Source organism: Accipiter gentilis, chromosome 3, assembly GCF_929443795.1.
Source record: "Accipiter gentilis chromosome 3, bAccGen1.1, whole genome shotgun sequence".
Taxonomy (NCBI): Eukaryota; Metazoa; Chordata; class Aves; order Accipitriformes; family Accipitridae; genus Astur; species Astur gentilis.
Genome location: NC_064882.1, coordinates 28,822,699 through 28,846,923, shown reverse-complemented (window position 1 = coordinate 28,846,923; position 24,225 = coordinate 28,822,699). Strand labels below are relative to the sequence as shown.

Genomic DNA, 24,225 nt, shown 5'->3' with positions numbered 1-24,225 from the left:
GCTCACACACTGCTCATTAGCCTGACGAGTTTGGGTGCCCGCCCAAAGGAGGGACAAGGATGGTAAAAGGGCACCAACTGAAGCCCCGGGTGCGCAAGCCCGCTGGAACTGGACCCCTCGGCTGACTGGACCAACGCTGGACCCAGGACCGGTGAAATCTTTCTCTCTTCCTTTTTCTCTCTCTGTCTTCTTCTCTCTTCCTTTTCCACAATCCCTAACACCTCATCCCTTTAAGACACAAAGCGTTGACCAAGTCTGGGACTAAGAGTGGATCCAGCCACCCCTTGGCCTTTCTCTGAGGAGGAGCCTGGAAAGCAAGGGGGTCTGCTCTGAACCTCATCACTCGACGGGAGGGATCTCCTTATTGCCTGAATTGATGTATATGGTTACCACGGGTTACAGGGTTTACAGAAGTAGTCTCATGCCAATTCCTGTTGTGAGAAACCCCTCGCCTACTATCACACCTCCCCAGTTCAGTTTGCTTCTGTCATGAATAAAATCTTTAACTGATCGTTTGGTGTCCGTTCACCTTAATTTAGCCCGAGGGAATTTTGAATTAAACAGGACTCCCTGGTCTGTCCAGTCTGGGTCGTGACAAATGCTTAAAACTTTCATTAGAGTTTCATTTGTAAAAATGGAAATTTCTGCACCCTCTCTCCTGCCACACAACTGGCTATATATGTCTCAGTTTTAAACATGTTTTGCCACACTCTAAGTTAACCTTGAGTTAGATGCTTTTATAACGCGCACCTCTTCTGTTTCACAGTATTAAGTATTTTTTGCTCATTTGAAACCAGTACTTTGCACTACAAAAGTAGTCACACCTCTTACATTAAGAATTTAATTAAGGCACATATATAAAACTTATTTTAGAAAATGTTATGTAGATGGAATTTTTACTGCTTGGCAGTAGAGTATTTAGGGTTTTCAGACAGACAAATACATCTAAATTAACATAAAATTAGGTACTTCAATGTGTACTTTTGGTTTTAAGTGAGATTAAAAAAAAATACCAAAAAACACCACAGCTGTGAACAACCCTTTTTCCTGCAGGTAGCATAAGTCCTAAACTTTTCAACTTGAACTTCAGGTATCATCTTTTAACTCTGTCTTGATAGAGATTTCTTAAGTCTTCTCCCAAGAAAAATATTTTCAGAATCCCCCTCATTTCATGTTCAGTTGCTATTTATATCAGTTTAAAAGTACACCTTTACTATATAGGAAGTGCAATACTGAACAGAGATACCCAACATAGCCTTCCATCTGAATAGCAGACAAAATGAAGATACACTGACATGCTTGCCTACCTGTAGAAACAAATCCACTAGAAGACTGAAGTACTACCTAGCTCGGTTTCCTTTATCTGAGCTAGTTATTTTTAAACTATCTCAAATATTCCTACACAGCACAACATATTTTAGGAGAGCTTACCTAAAGTCTTACTGAAAGGCACCTTGCTTATCACACCCATGTGCCTTCAGAAAATAAGACTCAGCACCTTTGACAAATGTTACCCTAAGTCCCCTGGACTCAGCTCTAAATACAGTCATCACTGCCAAATCAAAACTCTCAGTGATCACTGACAGTTTACAGGGAATTATTTCAGGCTGTATTTTATCTCACGTAAGTTTGGCACAGATATCAGAATAGGCCTGTTCCGGTCTTAAATTTCAGGTTATAAAAATATGCAAGCAAAATACACATCATCATATCTTATTTTCTAGGGGAACACATGGGCATCAAGGCTCAAGAGCCTGCATGAAGTTCAGAGCCCTGCACTGTGGAACTACATAAAAGACTAAGCATGCTAGGCTTATATTAAAAAACTTATACCGAAGGCCTTCGAAGTCCTGCCTATGATTAACAAACATCATATGAATACATTATTAAAGAGAGAGAGACATCAGTTACAGTAATCAATTTCTGTGACTACTGGTAATTCTCTGCATAATCCAGCCTAGCAAGGTTTCCATACAGCTTTCCCTGCGATGTGGTTGCAAGCTGTCTTCACACATTAAACACTAGAGACACGCATGTCAAGAGACATTGATTCTCATTGTTTAGGGTTTAGTTGCTCAAAAAGCCCAAAAATTCAGTAAATGCTGAACAGTTAGCTGCTGAAAGTCAGCCTTATTTAAGATGTCTGCAGCTGAGCCTTCAAAAACCTGAACACTCAAAATCGTTACTTCCGGGGGGGGGGGGGGGGGGGGGGGGCATAAAAATCACATCCTTAATCCACACCTACAGAAAAGTGCATTCATTTACCTGTAGCTCTTCAGTGAGGAAAAATCCAGACCTACTGAAAACAAGAAGCTCCCACTGTTTTCACCTCGAATCTTTCCTAGAAAAGGCACTTAATTCTTACTTAGTAGCTCTCCCTACTTAGTGCTTTTACAGCAAATGTAGGCTGAATTCAGTTATTCTCTTGAGGCTGCAGCTGACCCAGGCTACCACCCCTACAGACCTCTAGTTGCTCCTCATCACTTCCTGATGATCACCCAGCATGACAGCACATCAGTACTGTACTGCACCCAAGTTCTTTCAAAATAAAGGCAGGTTTGCTTGTGGTTGTTAAGATTCGTAAGAGTAGATTTTTTTCAATGTTTACATTAATTTAGGTCATTCTGGAAGAACCAGGTTAGGGAGCAATTGAATGTGCAGTTAAACTTGCAAATTTGGATGGAGGGCCTTCTGTCACAAAGGCCACACTAACATAATGGGGCAGTAAAGGTGAACAACTGGCACGGTAACTTCCTTAGCACATCTGACTGCAGACTTAGGCCATACTGAAATCACTATGGGCAACCACTGATGCTAAAAATACACAGATTTGCTTTTTTCTCGCTTGCTCTTCAGCCTGTGCTGCCCCTCCTTTGTGCCATGGCCAATGTTTGTGTAGCTATAAGGTGAGCCATGTGCAAGAGGTGAATGGACTTGAACGTGGAACACTTGTGCCAGCATAAATGCAAGAGGCAAGATGGGAGATGGGGCCATCAGGGCCATCTCTTTCAGAAGCAGTCCTGGCTGAAGGAGTTTAAAGACAATGAACTGTAGCACATCACACAAGTAATACATCCAGCTCATCTTCAGATATACAGTAATAAATTCAGCCCTGACACAAACCGACTTTGCAAAATTGAATCAGGAGTTAGTATATTTAATTTCTTTTTTTTTTCCTTTTGTATTGAAGTAAGGAGCCAAGAATATCCTAAAGCTTTATTTTGTGGCGGGGTGGGAGGGTGTCCCCTGTCCAGACCAATTCTGAGTACACTCCTAGTTATTCAAGTCCTGTCTAGAAGAAGATGGAAGTATTTTAAAGCTATCCAGTGCATACACAACATGCTGGCACTCAGACACACTAATATTATGTATCATGCATAAAGTCTTGCTCCCACATGATGTTTTTATCACTGTCTCTTTGGTGCAGGCACTAGAAGTGTAACCATGTGAAAACTCAGGTACAGTCTTCACAGAGCCAAAGTTACTAAAAAATGCTCATTTACACACTATGAATGTGAAAGTTCCTGCTCCTCCCAGGAAAGGTATATTAAGTAACATGGAGAGGTATATTAAGTAACATATTGCTACATACCTGTAGAACTTAACTAGAGGACTGGCATCTTATCACTAAAAATAACCAGTAATTTTAACTCAAATATTTGATCACACCACTTCTTCAGTAAGTATGCACCTGTAGAAGACTTTCGGCAAGGCAGCTGATTTATTAGAGCATGACTTTCAGATTCAACAACTAAGAAGATACTATATAAGAGTACATTAAGTGCATTAAAAGGGAGCTAGGATACTACAAATACTACAAAATACAGTGAGGAATTAGCATCGATGTCTCTACTGGGTTTCAGCAATGATTGGTGCCATACTTCACACTAGTTAACACTTCATCAGATAAAATGATGATAAAATTAGTAGACAGAAATAAGATTGGCAAAAAGTTATGAAGATGAAAAGAGGTTCATTTAACAAAGTATGTTTGGATAAAACAAAGTACTAAGGTGCAGCCCAATGAACAGAAAATGTAACATATATACAGAACAGTAGACTGTATCTTGGAAAATCATGACTCAGTTAAGACAGCAAGTATTGAAGTACACAAGTTACTCAGTGTGATCTCTCATTGTCATACTGCAGCAAAAAGAATTAATTTGAAACTTGAACGTAATGAAGAGAAGCAGGTAAGTGAATTCTTTTCTGTAGTACTGAGAGCATTCAGAGACCAATACTGAAATACCATCTCATGCTTCTGGCATCTGATTTTCCTAAAGGGAAATCAAAAAATTGGAAGGAAAACAGAAAGTTATGCAAATGTACTTTAAGTCTGCAAAAAATGTCCTCCAGTAAGAGTCTTAAAGAGGTCACTCTGATTAGCTTAACAAAAAGATGACACAGCGGTGCCTTGAGTAAAAGTATTTTTCAGAGGGAGAAACAAAAAGATACCGAAGGGGTTCCCAACCTACCAGGTCAACTCATAAAGAGAACCTCTGCCTGGAAAATTAATTCCAAAGAACTCTAATGAAAAACAGGGCTTTCTAAAGAAAGCAAACAATGAGAATGATTAACTAGTACAGTAAGTATCAAAAGCTTTACTGAATACTTGATGCCTTCCTTTAGATAAATACTTAAATTTTGGAAAATATTTTGGTCAAACAAAAGTCAAACTTTAACCAGTTTTCAATTCAATAGAGAGACAACTGGATAATAAGTAATGGCTGAATCACCTGGTCAAACTCTGTGGGTAAATCTGTGGCTTTACAAAATTGTATTATTCTCAACACCAAATCTCCTCCCTTTCCTCTAAGCATGCAAATGTGAAATATGCAAATTGCAAATACCATCAGCTCTTAAGATGATTCTTTAAAAGACATCTTTAATTTGCTGTATATTTTACTGCTGAGGACAAGACAACTAAAGAATTTATCACCTTAGCTACCTTGGTTATATCATTTCATTCAGACAGTGTTATCTCCTTGTCTCCCACACAAGAGTCATGCTGTTATCAAAGTCTTTCTCACTAAACAATTATTTCCTTTTATGATTTCCTCTGGCTGGTCAAAGATAAGGGCTTACAGTGAGCTTGATTAGAGTTGCAAACAAATAAGAGTAATACTAGAGCAGACATAACTAAGCTGAAGTAATCAGCACTATTAATAACCTTTTGATTTCTAATCAAATACAGCTCTGACTTTTGCTGCCACTTTGCTTTCCATCTTCTAAACTACAAAAGAATTAATGTTTTTATAAAATATTTCTCAATATGCCAGCCCTTTTATTCTCTTGTTTGCTTTTTGTCTTGTACTTAAGAATTCTTCACTAAAAAAAAAAAAAAAAAACTTCTATTAAAAAAAAGGGATCTACATTTTATACTGCCTTCCTTGGTGGCAAGATTTGATTACCCATCATAGTATGAAATTTTGCATGGTTTCTTTTTAATTTAATAACATTCCTGAAGACAGTAAAACAACATTTACTGATGCGTGCATTAAAAAAAAAAAAAAACCAAACCAAAGCCCTAGCTTGAGACATACAACTGGGGAAAAAAACAGTTCATACAGTTAATATCTGACAAAATTATATCAAAAAATAGGAACCTAACATGCTAAGGCCTCAGAGACTTGCACTGCAGGTAGCACTGCCACATCCATTCTTCATCCTGGGCAACTACTAACCGAAAGGCAGTCATTCTGCTTAAGTAGCAGGCAATGCCCCTTACAGAAAACACCTAAAGCCACTGCCCAGCTTCCTGTGCTTTTAGAACAGAAGTATATCATCTCCTCATTCTCTACAAATCTCTGCAAATGGGCAACGTATTCCTCCAAACATGCAGTTTTTCATCAAGACTCTCTAAGAGGGAATGCATCCAAAGTACCAAGTATGTCCTACGGTTGACAGGATAGTTCAATCTGTTCATAGAAGAAAAGTTCAGTGGTTTCATAGATACATATGTTTGTGAACTCCACAAGGTGAAGTTTTTTTATATAATAGTTTCTCAATGATCTTTCCAAATACTCATTTTTTCCTATGGAAAAAAAATGCAAAATACATGTGTAAACAACCTTTTTTCTGTTTGCTTTTCTAGCTTACAGTTGTAGTAGTCTTAGAAAAGTTGAATGCTGCTCAGTGAGTTTATAGTTCATGAAGGTTTAGTGATAACTCTAGAGACACTTCTGTATATCTGGGATTTTAGTGTGCAATACACTGTGCAGCCCCCTAGCATATGCACAATGTGCACAAGGAACAACACCCTTGTTTCAGGATGTTCTAAGGAACAGCTTTCCATTCATATGACACTTATTTGCAACAAGAGCAACAAAAATTTAACAAGTTGCTGCTGGTTGTTTTTTTATCCTTTGCCATTTATTTTATGTAAAAATCAAGAACAAAAACAGTAAAAAAGAAATCACAAAACTAAGAGTTTCTTCACACAAAAAGCTCCCTTTTCCATAACAACTGTGTTGTGCCTACCAGCAGATTTATTGACAGACATCAATGTTAAAGGTACAAATCACTATGTTAAACAAAAAAGGGGAAAATAATGTCTCAAACATGGCAAATATTTTCCAGAGTTTTCAACCTAGAGAGAAAACCAAAACATTTAGTGAGACATGTGTGATGTGTTGGCCCTTTTGAAAAGACTGCGAGCTGCCTTAAAAAATGGACAAATAGCAATATTAATACTCAACATGCACAAAGATAAGCTAGTCACTTTTATTTGCCAGTTTTAACTTTATTAGTTAGCAATTTAAATAGTATTTCTTCTTTTCATTTTTAACATGGTTTTAGGAGGTAACGAGGCAATGTGCAGGCTCTTTTTGTCATGGGTTTGCCCAAAATTTTCCTTATAATGCTGTGTGTGTTGATAATCTGTCCAACTTCATGCTCATAAAAACCCATTTCTTTTCTAAAGGCATCCTTTAACCCCCTATTAAAAAGAAAAAATAAAGATGCAATTCATAAACCTCCCCTAATTAACTTTACTTCCCAAAAAAGCCACACATCTGTTTTCACAGCTGGAAATGATTCAACCATTGGTAACCAGAGAAAAGCTCCAGTGTGTTAAAATATTCTAGCCAAAAACTGGCACTCCAGCAAAGACAGCTACTATGCCAGCACAATCTGAGCAGCTGTTAGGACAACCTTTATTCATACTGAAAGGGCATGAGATATCCTGATGCTATTACTACTAAACCAGCAAATCTTATTGGAAAGACACCACTGGTTGAAAATGGACAATGCAAAAGCACAACATGCATTTTACCAATCAAGCAGATTATAATTATGTGAGAACAGCGATGTACAATAATCCACTCTCTACCCACTTTTCTACAACAGATTCTGCAGGGCTCAGCTTCTGGGGAAAAAAAAAATCCTTTGTAAATTATTTTTAATACAACTGTTATTATGAGTGTCAGAAAAATCAATTAACAATGCTGCCCTAACTCTTTAGAAAAAAAGGACTTAGATAAATAGAAAAAGATTATGCTATTTCTTTCACAGCATTATTTTTATGCTGAAAGTGACATCAAAGAGCCACAGCCCCCTCCCTTTCCCCCCCCCTTCTTTTGGCTTAGACATCACACAAAGAGAAAGTATTCCTTTCACTGTTTCTTGTATAGCTGGAGCATCCAAGCTTCTGCACACTGTTATCACTTTCTGTCCTTGAATATGAATTATTTTAATCCTCCAGCAATTAACAGTCTTCTGGATGAAAATAAAAAAGACTAGAAGTGCAACCTTACTTTTGTTTTGCTAATTTATTTGGTCAGTAGTTCATTTACTCATTGCTTCACATGGCTTAAAATATTTAAGTGTGTGCATGTCCTACTTGCAATCTTTTTCCTTTTTTTTACCATTACATGGGTTTAGTCATCTTTTTTTTTTTTTCTTTTTTTAAACCTTGCTTATGATCCAAAAGGAGTTTCCTGTCCTTAACTATCTTTCATACATTGCTTTCTGTCACTGCACATAATTTTGCATTTTAATGCACTACCTATTCATTTCATCACAAGGCTTTTTGCTTGGGAGAAGAGGAGGAATCATCTTTTATTTGCAAATCCATTTAACAAAAAAAGAGACTGAACTGCCAATGAACAATACTGTAAACATTACCAGGTTTCCTTGATCTCCTCATTGCTTTCTTGCTCCCACTGCTGTAATTACCATCAATACTTCTAATGTACTGAAAGTATGGCAAGTACTCAACAAACAAGAAGGAAGCAAAGTTCTCTGTCCTTAAGATAGAGCTGTCTATGGCATCAGTCCAACATACCACACACTCATTTTAAACCTGTAAGCAGTTCCCTTGACTTCAAGCGTTTACAGTTGAGCAATTAAGTGGTCTGCTGGATCAAGGCCTAAGCAAACTATGAGCATACAGGGGTAGCAAACAGATATAATAAGAACCTTCATGAATAAAATCAAAGTTTAGCAGATACATCAAGTCAAAATGTGCTGTTGAACTCAAGAAAAAAAAACTGAAAACAAATGGTTGAAGTGAGTTATCTTGTTGGAGTGAGTTTCTACAATCCAAATATACCTCTGACATTGTGAATTGCTCAGTCCAGGGACCCCATGACGACTGTGGATACATTTTATGAAGCCATGCCCACATTTATAAAACCAAGTTCCAGCAGACCTTCAAGAATCATTACCACAACAGACACCCATTCTAAGCTTCAAAAAGCCTCACTGCAAATACACAGCATCATGACATTCACCTCCTGGCTCAGTCCAAGACAGTTTGCTCAGAAAGTTTAAAAAAAAAGCCAAACAGACTTTTAGTCAAAATGAGAAAACAAGTACATTTGCACAACCAACAGCTGTCTCAAAAATAAAATTACAAGAAAGCTCCATCCTAAGCAATCAGCTCTATCATCTCGAAGGAAAGCTCTAAGACTGAATACAGCATCCTGAATTGCAAGTTATGCTATTCCCAGTTTATCATTCTTTTTTTCCCTCCTTGATTACTTCACTTGAAACGTTTGTTAGAGTTGAGCAAATGAGAAATTATGTCATTAGTCTTTTTTTAATTATTAGAAGAATAAAAAGCTATTGTTTATCTGATCTACAGACTGATCAAAGTATGGTAGCAGATACCGACCTAAAGAAACAAGCAACAGATGAATACAATGAAATGCAGCAGTCAGGATGATGACTAGGTTTTGGTCAGCTTGTTCCATAGTTTTCCAAGCACAAAATAAGTTTATTCATTTTTAATAATGAGGCAACAATGGCTTTCAAGAGACCAGGTAGAGGAAAGCTTACATGATCTTCCTCAACAGGTTCATGACTTCATTAAGTAAAAGGGGAAAGTGTGGGGATAGCAAAAAGTGCTGGTTAGGAAAAGCAACCCAGCAGACATCAAATATAGCATCAATCATAAACAGAAAAAGGTGGTGGTAACAGTAAACAGGGAAAAGCTAAATTATGCAAAGGCTTTAGGAGGACAACAAGGAGTCTAAAATCCAAAGCACTAAATGAGGCAAAGTATGGACTTCGATTTGTATTTTTAAATAAGGATAAGACAGAAGGTGGGGGCAATCAAGACAGTATGTTCAACTGGAGCTTATATTGCATACAGAATGGATAGATGGATGCAATGGGGTTACCAGGGAAGACTGTGAGAAAAAGGCTGCTGAATTCAGGTTGACAGGAGGTGATGTAGGTGGTAGCTTTATGGTCAGAGCTTTAGGGGACCAGAAATAAACATACATGCAAACCAGTATGTAGAAAATCATCAGAATTTAGACAGCCTCCTTGAAAGGAAGGGGTTAGAAATGGCACTTGGATTATGTTCTTTAGCGATATGAAGCAAGTCTCTGCAAGGGGAAGAGAATGAGTGGGATTCTGGACTGTTTCTCCCATTCATTTTGGCTGTGGACTAGTATTTTTCCAAGCATGAATAACTCTGTATAATACAGAAACATATCATAGCAACTGACAGTGAGAACTTGTTTCGTGAAATTCAAACTAGTAGACTCATTAAAGTACAAGATATTACCTTCCCCTCCAATAGAGACTTACAGCATTCACTCATTCAAGCAACTATAATAATGTCTCTTCCTCTTCTTTATCCTAATAACCAGGACCTAGATCCTAAGTTCAGAAGTGGCAGAAAACTTCACATCACCTTCAGCAGACTTTGGATACAGCCTACAACACATATACTTCATTGTTCTCTCCTCTACAATTTCAATCTTGATCTACTAATTCCAGAACACTGTGAAGCTCTCTAATCATCATCAGTATGATTTGTGGCTCAGTGCTCCCCTTCTGGAACATTTGTACAGGTGAATATACATGAGTAAAGCTTCACACAAGGACTACAATGGCAATCTACAGTTTAAAAAGTGCATATATTATGTGGCATGTATTTTTTGAGGGGGGTGGTTAAATGTTCTATAAACAATTACTAAATTGTCAATGGATTCAATAAATGCTGGTTTTTAAAAAAAAACTAATTATTTGTCACAATAACCAGTTACTATTGCCATTTTGTATGTGAAGGTTTGTAAACTATTTCCATTTGAGAAGTAATTGATTCCATTTTTATCATTTGCTCAAGTTTATATGGTTGTTCACATCCAAAGAGATGATAACATCTATTTGCAGCAAATTATACATTATAATTCCTCATTCAAAAGCTGTAATGGAAAACAAAATGCTAATTTATGCTGTAAACGGAAGTACAGAATCATAATCACTCATTGTTAACATTAGGAACTAAATTGCTCTTGCAAATAATAAAATGGGTTAAAAATGTGGAGGGCTTTTGTGAGCCAAAGTACCGGCGCCTCTTACTCACTCATGTGTTGTATCACAACTGATCAAACAAACCTCTTCTCTTCATGCCAACACAAACTACCCCTTTTTGAGGGAAAGAATAATAGTCTTATGATTGCGACACAAGGATGCATGTCAGGTGACTGTTCTACTCACGAGTCTCCAACGAGCTTGCCAAACGTGGGCTTTCATGCGCTCTCTGCTAGGTAAACTTGGTATGTGCAGAGGCTGTCTACATGAGCAAGTAATACGGAACTGTAAGATTGGAAGAGCCAGACAGCTGGTGCTGAGGATCTGACATCTATACAATATGCTTTGCACCACGCACTTCAGGGTGTGGTTTGTTTGATTAACTTCATCCTAGCTCCGGTCTCATTAGTTGAATGTCCATTTGTAGCTCAAATGCACTAGGGGTACCCCTAGAACACATCTCCCAGTTCAGTTCTATTCAAAGGGAATTCCGTTAATTTGCAACAAGACCAATCTATAACACTAACTAAAGCACAGCAGATCTGGGATGAATGCAGCACACTCCTGCTCCAAAGAAAAGTGCTAGTGTAGGCACACCTCTTGTCATTTCAGGTCCTACTGAATTCAAATGGAACTGACAGTGCCCAATTTCTCCTTCCAAAATTAGGACCACAGTCTCTCAAGTGCCATATCCAGAGTGAGAGTCACTCTGCTATTAACCTCTCTTCACCTTAGTTTTGCCTTTAGAGTAGAGACAATAACACACAGCTACTTACTTAGCAGAAGGGGAATCTCAATGGCCACTTGTAGAAAACACAGTCTGAGACAAAAAATATTGTAGAATTATTGGGTTTCCGTCCTTTTTAGCAATTTTACAGTCCTATAGGTTTTAAATGTACAAGGAGATTTGCTCACACAGCAAAGAAACACATCAGAGGAAATAAAAAACCCACCAACACATTAGGACTGTGCACCTGCTCTTCCACATTTCATTAAGCCTCAACACCTAAATGTACATCAGGTTCTCTCCTATGTGCATCCGTTGTGCTGGTATCCCTCAGTGATACCTTCTGGTCACGGCAAGACAAACAAGCATCCACACTGCCTCAGGAAAAAACATTAAAAAACCCATTAACTTTTGGTAAGTCGGATCAGATGATTGTAATCTAAATGATAAATGCCAGATAATATGTTAAAAAACATGTATCTATTTGTAAATAAGCTGCCATTTGTAAACAGGCCTCTCCTAGCTTACATTATATGCCTCAAATCCCTGAAAAATAGCTAATTTGCCAGCTTTTTTCAGCTGTAGTATTTAAAAAATACAATTATGTTATCAAAAATTGAAAATTGCCTTTTAGGTGACCAAAAGAAAGTTCCACTGCTTCATGTAGTAAATCATTTTACTGCTGCCCTTTTATATTTAATACCCTTCTGCAGTACACATTTATCTCTACACTAGCAAAGTGTACTCATTGATTTCCTATGGTCTCTCTGGAAGAAGGTTCTGCTTCCCTGATGATGAGTACAAAGGGTGGATGACCCCATTCTCATTCCAATGCAAACCCTGCACTTTTACATTTCTGCTTAGACCACATGAACATTTGACCAGCAAAGAACTCCCTGCCCTCTTCCTACAGAACACATTGCTAGAACTACTGACATTTTCTCCTGAACACAACTGTATTTTTGAAAATCCCGTCTTATGTATAAAGCACTAAAATGCATTAGTTCATCACAGCCATGACTGTAACTTGCAATTTGCACATGAGCTTTTCTTCTGAACCAAGATACGAAAATAACATCTTGCCCATTTTCTGCATGTGCTTTAAACTCACATTATTGTCCTCTACTGTACCACTATTTAGCTGTTCTGCTCTGGGGCATGAGGAAATGGTTTGTACCCAGTTTAAACTGTGCTTTTTTTGCCAGATGAGACTGCCATGAGAATACCCTTTTCAAAGTTACTGTGTTGAATGAACTAAGGCATTAATCTCTGAAAGAAAATCACGTTTAAGAAGATTTTTTTTAAAAGTCTATTACCTGTTCTATTAAACTACATCTTCCTTATTATCCTATTGTTTATCTTTTGCTGGGATGCCGGGAAAACCAGGCTCTTCAGTTTCACTTTCATTTTTACCGTGTTCCATTTTCCCATCTTTGTCCACCAGCATGAAACACCCCTTGGATATAGAAAAGTCAGGAAAATTTCAAATCCAAGATTAACTTCTGGGTTTTTTAATTACCAAGTCTTTTCTGTTAGTACTCAACCAGGATTTCTGCTTTTTCTTAACTAATTTAGTTTTGACAGTGTCCTTTTAATTTGCAGAGAAGTTACAGGCTCTGCTAATATAAAACTGAAGTTGAATGAGTTTTATTCCATTGGTTCTCACAGCCAAGTAATGTACAACTATCAACTGAGTCTTTTTCCATTAAAGAAAAGGTCTACAAAAATCATAAAGTGTACTGCCCAAGCTTCTGAAGATTGATATAGTATCTCTCATTCAACATCCTCATTCACATACATACTTAAGATGTGCTATACATGAACATGCACTCATCTAGCATATTTCCAAACCTGCATAGACTCTGAGTTCTACTATTGAAATAAAAAAAATAATTAAAAAAAAAAAATCCAGAAACCATGGAAACAAAAATAAGTCATAAAGTGTCACAAGCTATGGACCAGAATAGAAATGGCCATTGGACTTACTCTAGTTAAAAGAAGAAAATGCATAAAAGTAATATACTACATTCAGTCCAGCTCCCACAAAATACTGGCAGAAAGCTCTGACTGCATTGGGGTACTTTTGTCCCTGCATACGTAAAGACAAAGAGCCAAGCCACAAAGTTGGCTCTTAGCTTAATCTTTCAGTGAGTTACTTATATCGACAGAACACATTCCGTGAAAATATGTTGTATAAAGTACTAACATGTTTGAAATCACAGGACAAAGAGATGGTGCCAGGTAACAAGCCCTCAGCTGAGTGTTGCAGGGAAAGATCTCTGAAATAACGACAGTAATCAGGCAACATAATCTCATTTTACTTCTATACTGCAGGGATTTTCTTGAGGTCGAATTAAAATAAGTATCCAGATTTATGCCTTAGTCATAGGATTTCATTCATAAACTACATTTCAAATGATTTTCAAGCACTTCCCAACCATATAGATTAGTAACACAACAACGTATCCAGTTCTGGACTGGAGAGTGAAAAATAATTAATACAAATAATGCTGCCAGTTCAGCATGGACAGGTTATGCCCAAGAATATTACTGCTCTTGCAAGGCTGAATACCCCCTTTGCAGTACTTAGAAATAGCTGTTCCTTCCTCATGACTACTAATTAAGAAACAGATGTAAAGGGAATTTCAGTAAGCCAGAAGATACACTCAGGAAGTTTCCAGCGAATACATATGCACAAAATAAAGACCTAAAAGTAGAATGTTTATTGATAGTCTAAAAAAATGCAGATCACAGAAACAGGAAATCTGCTGGATATTCCTTCACCTCAGGTTTACACACATTGGCAAGACAACGCAGGTAAGTTTATGCAACCACAATTCATAGTTCTCAGGATTTAAGTATACAAGTTTGTCTAGTCTAGAATTTAGTATAGTGGTTAAGTCCCTGTACTAAAATAACTGTAAAAAAAAAAGACAGCAAACTTCAGGTGAACAGTCAATCTTTTCTGAGTTCTCCTTAGTAATGCAAAGTCTTATTTGTAACTATTATAGAGCCTTATTTTCTGGAAGACTGTCTCCAAAATGCATTCAAAACAGACTTCATAAAGTTTCTAGACATATTTTTTCTGATACAAGCTTTTCTGTAATGCACTTTGGAATTTAATATGCAATGGAAAAAGTTCCTTCCAAGAATATTACCAACCAATCACGCATATAATCTTGTGCTTAAATATGAACAGCAATAATGCATAAAACATATAAAAGTTGAAACACATCTCTCAAGCTTCCTGACTGATACAGCAAATACCCTACCTCTGCTTTCAAAACTGTCAGATAGTACATTATGCTTCTAGAAGAAAACACTGTTCTCTTTAACCTGACTGGTTCAATTATTAAGTCTTATTTTGATTACTTATACTCTCATTAAAGTCTTGAGATGCCAGGAAAAGATTCTTTTAGTAAGCTATGGCTGAACCGCTATTGATATTATACAAGGGATCCTTTTACCTCGTACTAGATGTTGAGAGTGCATCATATTGATCCAGGAATAAAAAACTATTTTTCCAGTAGTCAACCCATCTTCTCATCTCAGCACTTTGTTTTAAAGTTTTTCTGTTTGCTGTTTGGTTTTAAACAGAGTATACAAAACAAATTCTATTTCAGCTACGTTGCTATATTTAGCAAGAAGAAATGGTTTGCAAGCTTTTTTTTTTTTTTGGATGCAATTCAGGTAAAAACAAACAAACATGAATATGGCTGACTGTCAAATTTAAGCCAACTCTGCCTTTTTAAGTGTTAAAACTTGTAAGAAAAATCTATTTGCAGCAAAATCCCATATTCATTTTGATTTCATATTCAGACTAACATCTACTGCTAGTCCTCAGCTGGTGAATTTGACTGATGTAAATGCTAACGTAATACGCAAAAGACGAAAATAGAAAGGAGCCTTGAGCACATGAAAGAATACATATCTTAAAAATTCTTCTCGTCTTCACCCTGGAAAGTCTTGCAAGTTCACCTGTTCCCATTGTAATGCTATATAATGATTACACCTTCTCCTTCTAAACTCCTTTCCTAATCACGCATATTTAATTCAACTTTGTGTATATATCCTACAGTTTATATAGTCCTTCTATAAATAGACCTTCCGCATCCTGAATTATCTCCCCCGTTTTCCCGTAGATACAGTTCAACATTGTTGTTTAGAATAGATCAACTCTGGATTTGTCCGCAATTCCTCCTGCTTGCGTTGTGACACGGGCTTGTTCTCCTGAAAAGAAATGCAAGGGAACCTATCCTTTCACTATGCCATTCCTTCACGGAACTGTTTCGCTACAGAATGAAACTAACTTTAGATAAAGGAACTGGTTTAAACCCGATTTTATTGTCTGCGTTCCTCACCGTTTTCCTCCTCTGACGGTTTCAAAGGAGTCCTCGTACGACTGCCTGCCTTTTACACCAGGCACAAGCCCTTCCTAAATCTCAGTTACCCGCGCGGACTCGTACGTAGCAGGATAATAACGTGCGGTTCTCTGCTCACAGAAACACACCGGCGCCGGCGTGTGCTCTCGGTACGTGCGGAGACACACACGCCAGCCCGGGCTCAGCAGCACCGGCCACCCCAAGCCACGGCTCGCGGTAAGCGCTGAGCAAACTTGCGCCGCAGCCACCCCCGGGCGGTCGGGCACGCCGCGCTGCCGAGGACCAGGGCCGTGAAGAATTCGGGCAGCCCGCCCCGAGCGGCGGCGGCTCTCAGGCGGCGCCCTGCCCCGGCCCTGTCAGCCGCGAGCGGGCGGCGGCCGCCACGGACGCGCCGGCGGCCGCCACCCCCGCGCACCTGCCGCCCTCCCGCCCCGCCAGGCGCGGGGCCACCGGCGACACCTGACGACTTCATCGAGCCAGAGGGGCTCCGGCGCCCGCGGGAGACGGCGATGCCGCGGCGGCTCCGGGTTCGATACGCGCCTCTGCGTGTGCCTGCTCCCCACGCGAACCCCCGCCTCGCTCCCTGCCGGGAAGGCTCTCCCCCTGACTGGGGCGGCGAACTGGGCAGGCAGCTTCGCCCAGCACGAGCCGCCTTCCGAGACGGGCCCGGCGAGTGTCCGCTCGCACCCGGGACGCCAGAGATCGGCATGTATTCGGCTGCCTCAAGGGACGAGCCGCCTGTCGGGCCTCCGGGGCCCCACCGCGGCGGCCCGGCCTTGGAAGTCCGCCGGCCGGCGGGCTGCTCCGCCGGAGGAGGGGCCCCGCTCCTGGCCGCTCGCTGTGACTAACTCCCGGAGGCAGGGAGGAGCGCGCGGTTTCTCGATCCCTCGCCGTGAGGTGTAACCTTAAACTGGCAACCGCTAGTTTGGGGATTTCAGCTTCCTGGAGACCGGGGCTGTGGGCTGCGCGCTCTTCCATGAGCTCAGCGGGGCTCTACCCCCCGCAGGGAGGCGACACCCCACCACCACCACCACCACCACCCCCGGAGCCCCCCGTCGCCTCAGGGGCCGCGGGCGGCTCTCCCGCCCCCGCGCGGGCACCGCCGCCTCCACAGCGCGGGGGTGCCTTCCACCTGCTCCGCAAGCCCGCTTCCCCCCGCTGCCCAACTTTTCCCGTCACGCCAGCACCAGAAACCCCCTTCCACACGCACGCACGCACGCACACACACACCGATGTAGTTTATAAATGACAGTTGCCTGTAGACTTTCACCAGACAAGCAGCGGGGGCAGCAGACTACAACAGTTATTTAATTAAAGACGTTTTGGAGGCTCCCAGAATAGCTCTCTACCTCTGAGGCGCGATTTCTGGTTTCTCCCCACGCTCCCTCGCCACCCACCCACCCACCCCCCGCGGCCCGAGCCACGGCGCGGGCGGGAGAGACCGACGCGGCCGGAGGAGCCGGCGTTATCCGGCTGCGCGCTCTGCATTGCACAGTCATCAAAGTTAAGTACGGGGGGGGGGGGAAGGCGGGGGGGCTGAATCAGGAGAGACGGGTAAGCCGAACTCTTTCCACCTAGGCAGGATCCGAAATGACGGGGTTGAACGCATATGCAGCCATTTCTGAGGGAGAGGGGAACGGGTTGGGGGGGGTGTCCCTCTCGCACCGAGCCTGTCACTCGCACGCCTCCTCCCCCCGCCCCGGCAAACTCGTCTGGCTGCCCTCAGCGGGGGCCCCCAATGCGCGGAAGACGGCGGCCAGCGGAGCCGAGGGGGAGGCTCGGGGACGCTTCGCTCGAGTTGCCTTGTTGTGCCCCGAGTTGCTCCCGGGAAACGCGCAGCCCTCCACGCACTAGGGCTCCCGCTCCTCAGCCCTCCTCCCGCTCCTCTTCCTCACCGGCGGGGCGGAGGCGGAGGGAAGGGGGCTGAAAGGCGCAGGGAGAAAGGCTCTTTTCTCTCAATTCTTTCCTCGGCTGACCACCCCCCCGCCCCCCCGACGCTGAACAGGAACACTTCCAGACCCTTCCCGCACACACTGGCACCACCTTCGCCTCCCCCGAGGAGCCCGGCGGGCGCAGCGGCGGCGAGCGCGCCTCGCAGCACCGGCCACCTCTTACCTGGTTGTAGGAGGTCTCCCAGGAGGAGGTGTAGTTGTAAAAGAAGGAGGAGAAGCAAGCGTCTTCTGACAGCCCGCAGCCAGCCATCCTCCGGGCGCAAAACCTCTTCGGGAAGGCAGGCAGCAGCCTTCGCAAACTCTTGCCTCTTGCGCGATCGCTGCTGCTGCTGCTGCCGCCGCCGCCGCCACCGCCACCGCGGAGTGTGCCGACAGCTTCGCCCTGGCGGCGGCTTGCGCGGTGCGTGCGGGAGGGAGCGTGCGGGCGCGAGCGAGGCTGGATGGAGGAGCGGGTAACGCGTGTGTGTGTGTCTGCGTGCGTCTGTTTGTGGAGGCACTGAGGAGCCGGAGCCGGCGTCACGTGCGCGCGCTCACTCCGCTGCTGCTGCTGCTGCTGCTGCCGCTGCCGCCGCCGCCGCCGCCGCCGCCGCCGCCGGGGACGGGCTGTGGTACGGACCCCGGCACTGAATCACCAGCGCCAGGCGACCTCTCCATCCCCACCCACCCCCGTCCCTGCTCGGCAGCGCAGCCTGCGCAAGGAAACAAGGGGGCGCTTGCAGGACCCGCGACCGCACCGCGGCGGGGAAGGAGCGGGCAAGTGGCGACGCGCGTCCTCCCCCGCCGCGCCGGGGCAGCGCCGCCGCGGGCGGGCCCGCCCTCCCGGCCTCGGCCCGGCCTCCCCCGCCCCGCCCCGCGCCGCGCCGCGCCGCCCCGCGCCTGAAAAGTTGGGGCTCGGTTTCCAGCCTGCGCCCCGAGGCCCGCGAGGGGTGTGCGGGCACCGGCCTGACCCTGACCCCGGCGCCGCGGCCCGGGCCTGGTTGGGCCGCCCCGCGGCGGGCGCCTGAGGTGGAGGGGGCGGGGCGCCGCCTCCCTCCCGCCCGCCCGCGGGAAACTTCGCCTCAGAGTCGTCAGCGGGTCCCCGTCTAGTCAGGTGCGGTTTCCCTCCCTTTTTCCTCTTCGGGGGGGTACTTTCCTCAGCACCCCGTTTTCAAGGAGCGGGAGAAAAACGGAATTTTTCTTTTTTAAATTTTTTTTTTTCGGTGAAGCGTGTCAGCGCTCACAGAAGCGGCACGGCAACGTGACTTCCCTGCCGCCCGCGCCGGTGCGCCCAGCCGCCTGCTCCTGACGCAGCCCTGCTGGCAACGCCGCCCGGCAAAGGCGACCCGCATCAGCAGGGAACCCTCCCGGTCCTAAGGAAAAGTAAAACGCACGGCCCACGAGCCGTCGTCAAATTGTTCGTCGGACACGGTGAAGTCACACTGAATATAATGATTTTACAGTCTTTGCCGAGCAATTAGCGGAAATAGATTGGATTATGTTGCCCGTGTTCCTTCAGTATTCCTTACCCTAACTGCCTCTACCCAGCACCTCGAGCACGGCCCTCTGACGAGGGGAACATTTTCCTCATCAACTGACATGGGTCTCACAAAACTCAGAGAACTGTAAATGGAAAGCAAATAATGGAGGTGGTAGTTCTTTTTCAGAATAATTGTTCTATTTCCTATAGAAATACATGTTTTTCATTAAAAAAACATACTATTTTTGCTTCCAAACCATGACTGGGAAGGCCAGTGGTTTGTTGGGCAGCAACCAGCACAGTCATAACAGCCCATAGCCATCAATGGAAAAGACTAGAGACAGTTTTCTGCCACAACTCTGATCAAAGGCCCACTGAAGCTCCTCGCTCCCCTCACCTGATATTTAAAGGAAGAAACCTCCATTTAGTAATGGAATCCTTTGACCATTCTATTTGTTGAGGAAATCTTATTTTCTTCAGTCTCCAAATGTGGCGTGGGCATGGAATGCCATGAAACACACCTGAGTGTAGTAGAAACTCAGCTTTTTGATGTGAGTTAACTTTGTCTGAATGAAGGCTTGCCAAGAAGAGCTGAATTCATCATCCAGAGGAGCCTCTGTGACAGGCAGCTCTGTTCCATACGAGGTCAAAGAGCCTTTCATCCTGCCCTAAACCAAGTAAAAATACAGCAGGAAGGATCCCAGCAACAGAATATGGAAACTACATCAGAAGCAAGGTGTTCACTATGTCCACAATGATTTGTTTCTCAAATTGCTTCAGTATTTTCCATCAGAGACTTCAGCCTGTTAAGGCTGCTCATCAGTGGCCCACGAAACTTTGTGTAGTTTAAGAATTTATTTCAATTTTCAGACAGCAACAATTAAGGCATAAAATTCCTTTCTACTCCATCATCCTTCCTGATTTGTTTTCTCTTCTCTCTGAGGCGTCAGTGTTCAAAACATCTTGCTTCTAAAATTTTAAGCAACTTGACATTGCATGTTTCATCTTCATATTAAGTGTTAGTATATTCCATCCTGACTGTACTCCAGCATAGCCTGACCTCTGAGCTATGTGTTCTCTTCAGGTAAAGTTTGCACTATAAAATTCTATGCTTGGAACCAAAGTTCCTACATTTTGAACTGAGAATCCTACAGGTTGGACTCTTTTTTCTCTTCTCCTTTCTTTTTTGTTTTTTCTGTTCCTCTTTTTTATTTCCTAATACCCGATATATTTATATGCTTCAGTGGGTAGCATTTACCCTACTTCCTCTCCTCTAATGACAGATACTATCTGCCCCTCCAATGCAATGTTCTATAAAAGTCTCGAGACAGATTATGGATTCTTAAATGTTTGGGATTTTTCTTATCTTTTTCCTTCAAACATTGTTCCTCATCCTGCTGTTAACCATTTGCTCTAGCTCTCTTCATTTGAAGTTCAGAGAGTTGCCCCTGGGGGACACATCACTGGTAGGAGGTTAAGCTTAACTGCACAGTGATCAGTTACTAATGGAGATCCAGCTGTAGTCTTTTCTTATAGCTGTGAACTACTCAGAACCTATTCAAAGCCTCTGCAGAGCACGCTTCTGCTGGCAGCAAAACAAGATCTGAAAACTTATTTATAGCATTATGTATTGCTTCTCCAGACCATTTGTAGATGTTTTCAGTCAACCAGCCATTACTGAAATGGCTAATAATCTATTTGTCTATCACATGATTTAGCACACTAACATCATTGTTGCTGTGATGTTGGTGATGAAGCAAAAAACCTTTGGATGTTGCTTCTATTACTAGAAGTGTGTAACCAAACATAGTAAAATCCACAAACAACCACTGTCTAATACCCCATCCCAGCGTGCCAACAGCTCCATAGAAAAGATGCTACAGTGTATTCAGTCCTGGGGGCAGGAAGGAGTAAAGTGGAGACAAAATAAAATAAACCCTTGTAAGGAACTTGGAGCAAATGGATGGGTGAGGGGTGGAAGAAACAGGAAAATCCAGGAAATGTTTGAATTAACAAAAGTAACCTCAGGATAACCATTAATAATACTCCATCTGTGCTGAAAGAGGCCTGGTGCAGGTGGAACAGAAAAAAAATTACTCAAATCTCTTCAGAGACACACACAGCATAATACTGCAGTTAGGATTTGCCTCAATACTAGGTAAAGGATAGCAAAGCAGCTAGAAAGGCATCTTGTTAAATATAGTCTAGAATTTAATTTGGTTTGCTCTTTGCTTCCATGATTTCAGCTTAAAGACTTTCAGAGTCTATTAAATGAACTAGAAACTGGTTTGGGGTTTTTGGGCGGTGGGCGGAACAGGGAGGAGGTGGTGTTAAGGTTTTTTACCTGCAAAGCCTGTCTGGTATGGGAATAAGGTGAATCAGGGTGAAGCTTTCAAATTGAGGCTGGTCCTGTATTCTCACAGACAGCACATCCTCATTCCTCTGAGGCTGGTGCAGAGACAAGACTAAGGCCAGGGACTGCTGTTTTAGCCAATGATAGATCTGGTATCACCAAGTGCCAAGTTTTGGGAGAGACCTCTCAAAGAGTAAACACACCCCATTGTTGCAGGCAAAAGCCAGAGCATCATGAATGCATCTCTCATTTTCTTTACGCAGAGTGATCTCTTGAGAAATTCCCTGAAAAGCAAGGCTTCTAGAGGCCTTTGGTTTGAGAAGCATATGGAGGATTTGAGGTGGAAAAGACATTCATCTTCAACTTCTGTGTTGCATGTAAGCAGACAGATTTGTATCAGAACAGTCCCAAGGGGATCAGGATTCAGCTCAGATGTAGCCTCTAAATTAAGATTCTACAACAAAGTAATACTCCATGGCTGTACATTTTTAGGCAGTTTAGTGTCCCTCCAATAATCAGTGTAGCATCTAAACCGAGCACTGTGGCCCCTGCTATTTTTAAAGCTTGCGATCATAAATACCTCAAAATGTTCTATGGGAACTATTCTTTTATTCACTGTTGTCACCTTTTTTTTTTTTTTTTCCAAGTTTTCAGCATTAGCAGACACATGTAACTTTTTTTATTCCTGACTTTACTAGACTTCATTAGTTGAAAATCCCTTCTCACAGGGCAAAAGCCTGTAATATCTGATATTCTGAAATAAAATTAGAAGCTGTCCCTGTATCTTATTTGCAGGTGAGAAAATAGACTATTTCTACTTAGCCTATTCATAAGTGCATAAAAGCCTTTTAAAGTCAATTAAGAGAGTCCATAAAAATTGAAGAGGAAAGGCTTTAAAAGGCCACTGATAGGTTTTCTATTAGGCTAATACTTTAAAGCTTCCTTAGCACCTTCCACCAAATGATTTCATTTTGCTTTATGAACACCTCTGGAGCTAGGTATTACATTCTTTTAATATTTGAGGAGATCAACAGTTTAAGTACCAGACCCTTGGAAAAGTCAAGCAACATTGTTAGACAATGTTTATAAAAGCAATTAGCCCCAGAGGAGCAAAAACCTACTTACAGCAGAAATAAGTGGAGATTCCAGAGTGTTTAGGTTTCTATTTAACTTTCAAGATAACTCGTGTCTCTAATACAAAAATCTAAGATTAGACATAACTGAGAATGAAACCACTGGTGGATGAGAACACAGCAACTGCAGTCACCTTTAAATCGTCATTTCAGCATTCTGCTTTTTTTCATTGGCTTCTCACTGTATTCTAGCTAAAATCCAGATGGCTTTTTTTCACCTTCACGTGGCTAGACAGCCCAGTTCCAAGCTACTTGAGACCTGGAGTCTCCAGAACAGCTTCTGCCCACTGGATTCATCAGCCTCAACCACAAAAACTACATGAGCAGATTTTCCAATATTAGCATAACATCAAGATTAATCAAAATACAGCTTTTCTAGAGTACCCCAGAATACCACTCCCAAACTTCAATTACACACCACCATTCAAAAAGTACAAGGTTCTGCTAAAAGAAAATTGCATTCAGAAAACTGAATGTCATTGATCAAAATACAGAAAACGGATACTTTCCATCCGCTGAATGGTGGTGGTTTTTATCAGCGCCAGCTTTTCAAAAGTTCTGTTATGTCCAATGTATTTCTCATGATGGTATGTATCACTGTAATTTCTGAATACTTTCAAATAGTACACTAAACTAATCTGCTCATTCTTCCTCTCATCAAAAAGGCAGCAGTATTCTGTTAGAGTCTTTGCTGTCTGAGAGAAAGAAATGGTCAAAGAAATGGTCCTTGCAATTAAAGCAGAAGGTAGCAAGGTTCTAGATGATCATTAGTTACTCCTGAAATTTGTTATACCATCTTGTACTTATGGTTACTGCATGCTTACTGCACAGACAAGTTTTACTCTTATTTCAGAAAGTTCAGTTACACCAAAGGAATAACTGGCGCTGGCTTTGGCACTTACGGTCTTCATCCCAGAGCCAAGTCCGGGCTGTTAAAGAGTCTTGAAGAAAAAAACCAAGACCTGGAATATAACTCATTTTTATAAATTTGCATATGCTGTTGTGCTTCATCCAAAAGGTAAAAAGATAATTGAAGCTAGATGACTGACTGCCAAGATAGGATGGCAGCTCCAAGAAAAAGAGGACAGTAGAGAAGTTAGGGGTTTTTTGTAAATGCTGCTACGTGAGACCATCAGAAATGAGTAACAAGGTTCTCTAAAGCCATCTAAATGCAAAGACCAATTGGAAATATACAACTTCAGAGGAAACAGTACATTTTTCAAAATGTTTTGATCTCACCATCAGTCTATTATTTGCCCTGCCTGAGTTCAGATTCAGTTGCTTGCTCTTCATCCATGAGCTAATCCCATCTAAGCATTGGGTCATCTTGATAATTGAAGTTACGTGAAATAGGCAACTGAATGAAGTAAAGCTGATTATTTAAAAAGAAAAAAAGAAAAAAAAAGTGCGAGGACTTTAAAAGCTAGATTACATGAATTTTTGCTCATCTCAAAA

The 24,225-nt window shown here is 42.1% G+C and overlaps 1 protein-coding gene across 1 annotated transcript in view; it reads right to left on the bottom strand.

Moving 5' to 3' along the window:
• Positions 1–18,202, bottom strand: part of PPARGC1A (PPARG coactivator 1 alpha) — a 373,640-nt gene extending 355,438 nt beyond the window's left edge. Inside the window, exon 1 of the mRNA XM_049795214.1 lies at positions 17,992–18,202. Coding sequence (XP_049651171.1) covers positions 17,992–18,078 — 87 coding nt within the window. The 5' untranslated portion in view covers positions 18,079–18,202. The remainder of the gene's footprint in view (positions 1–17,991) is intronic.
• Positions 18,203–24,225: the final 6,023 nt, after the last annotated feature.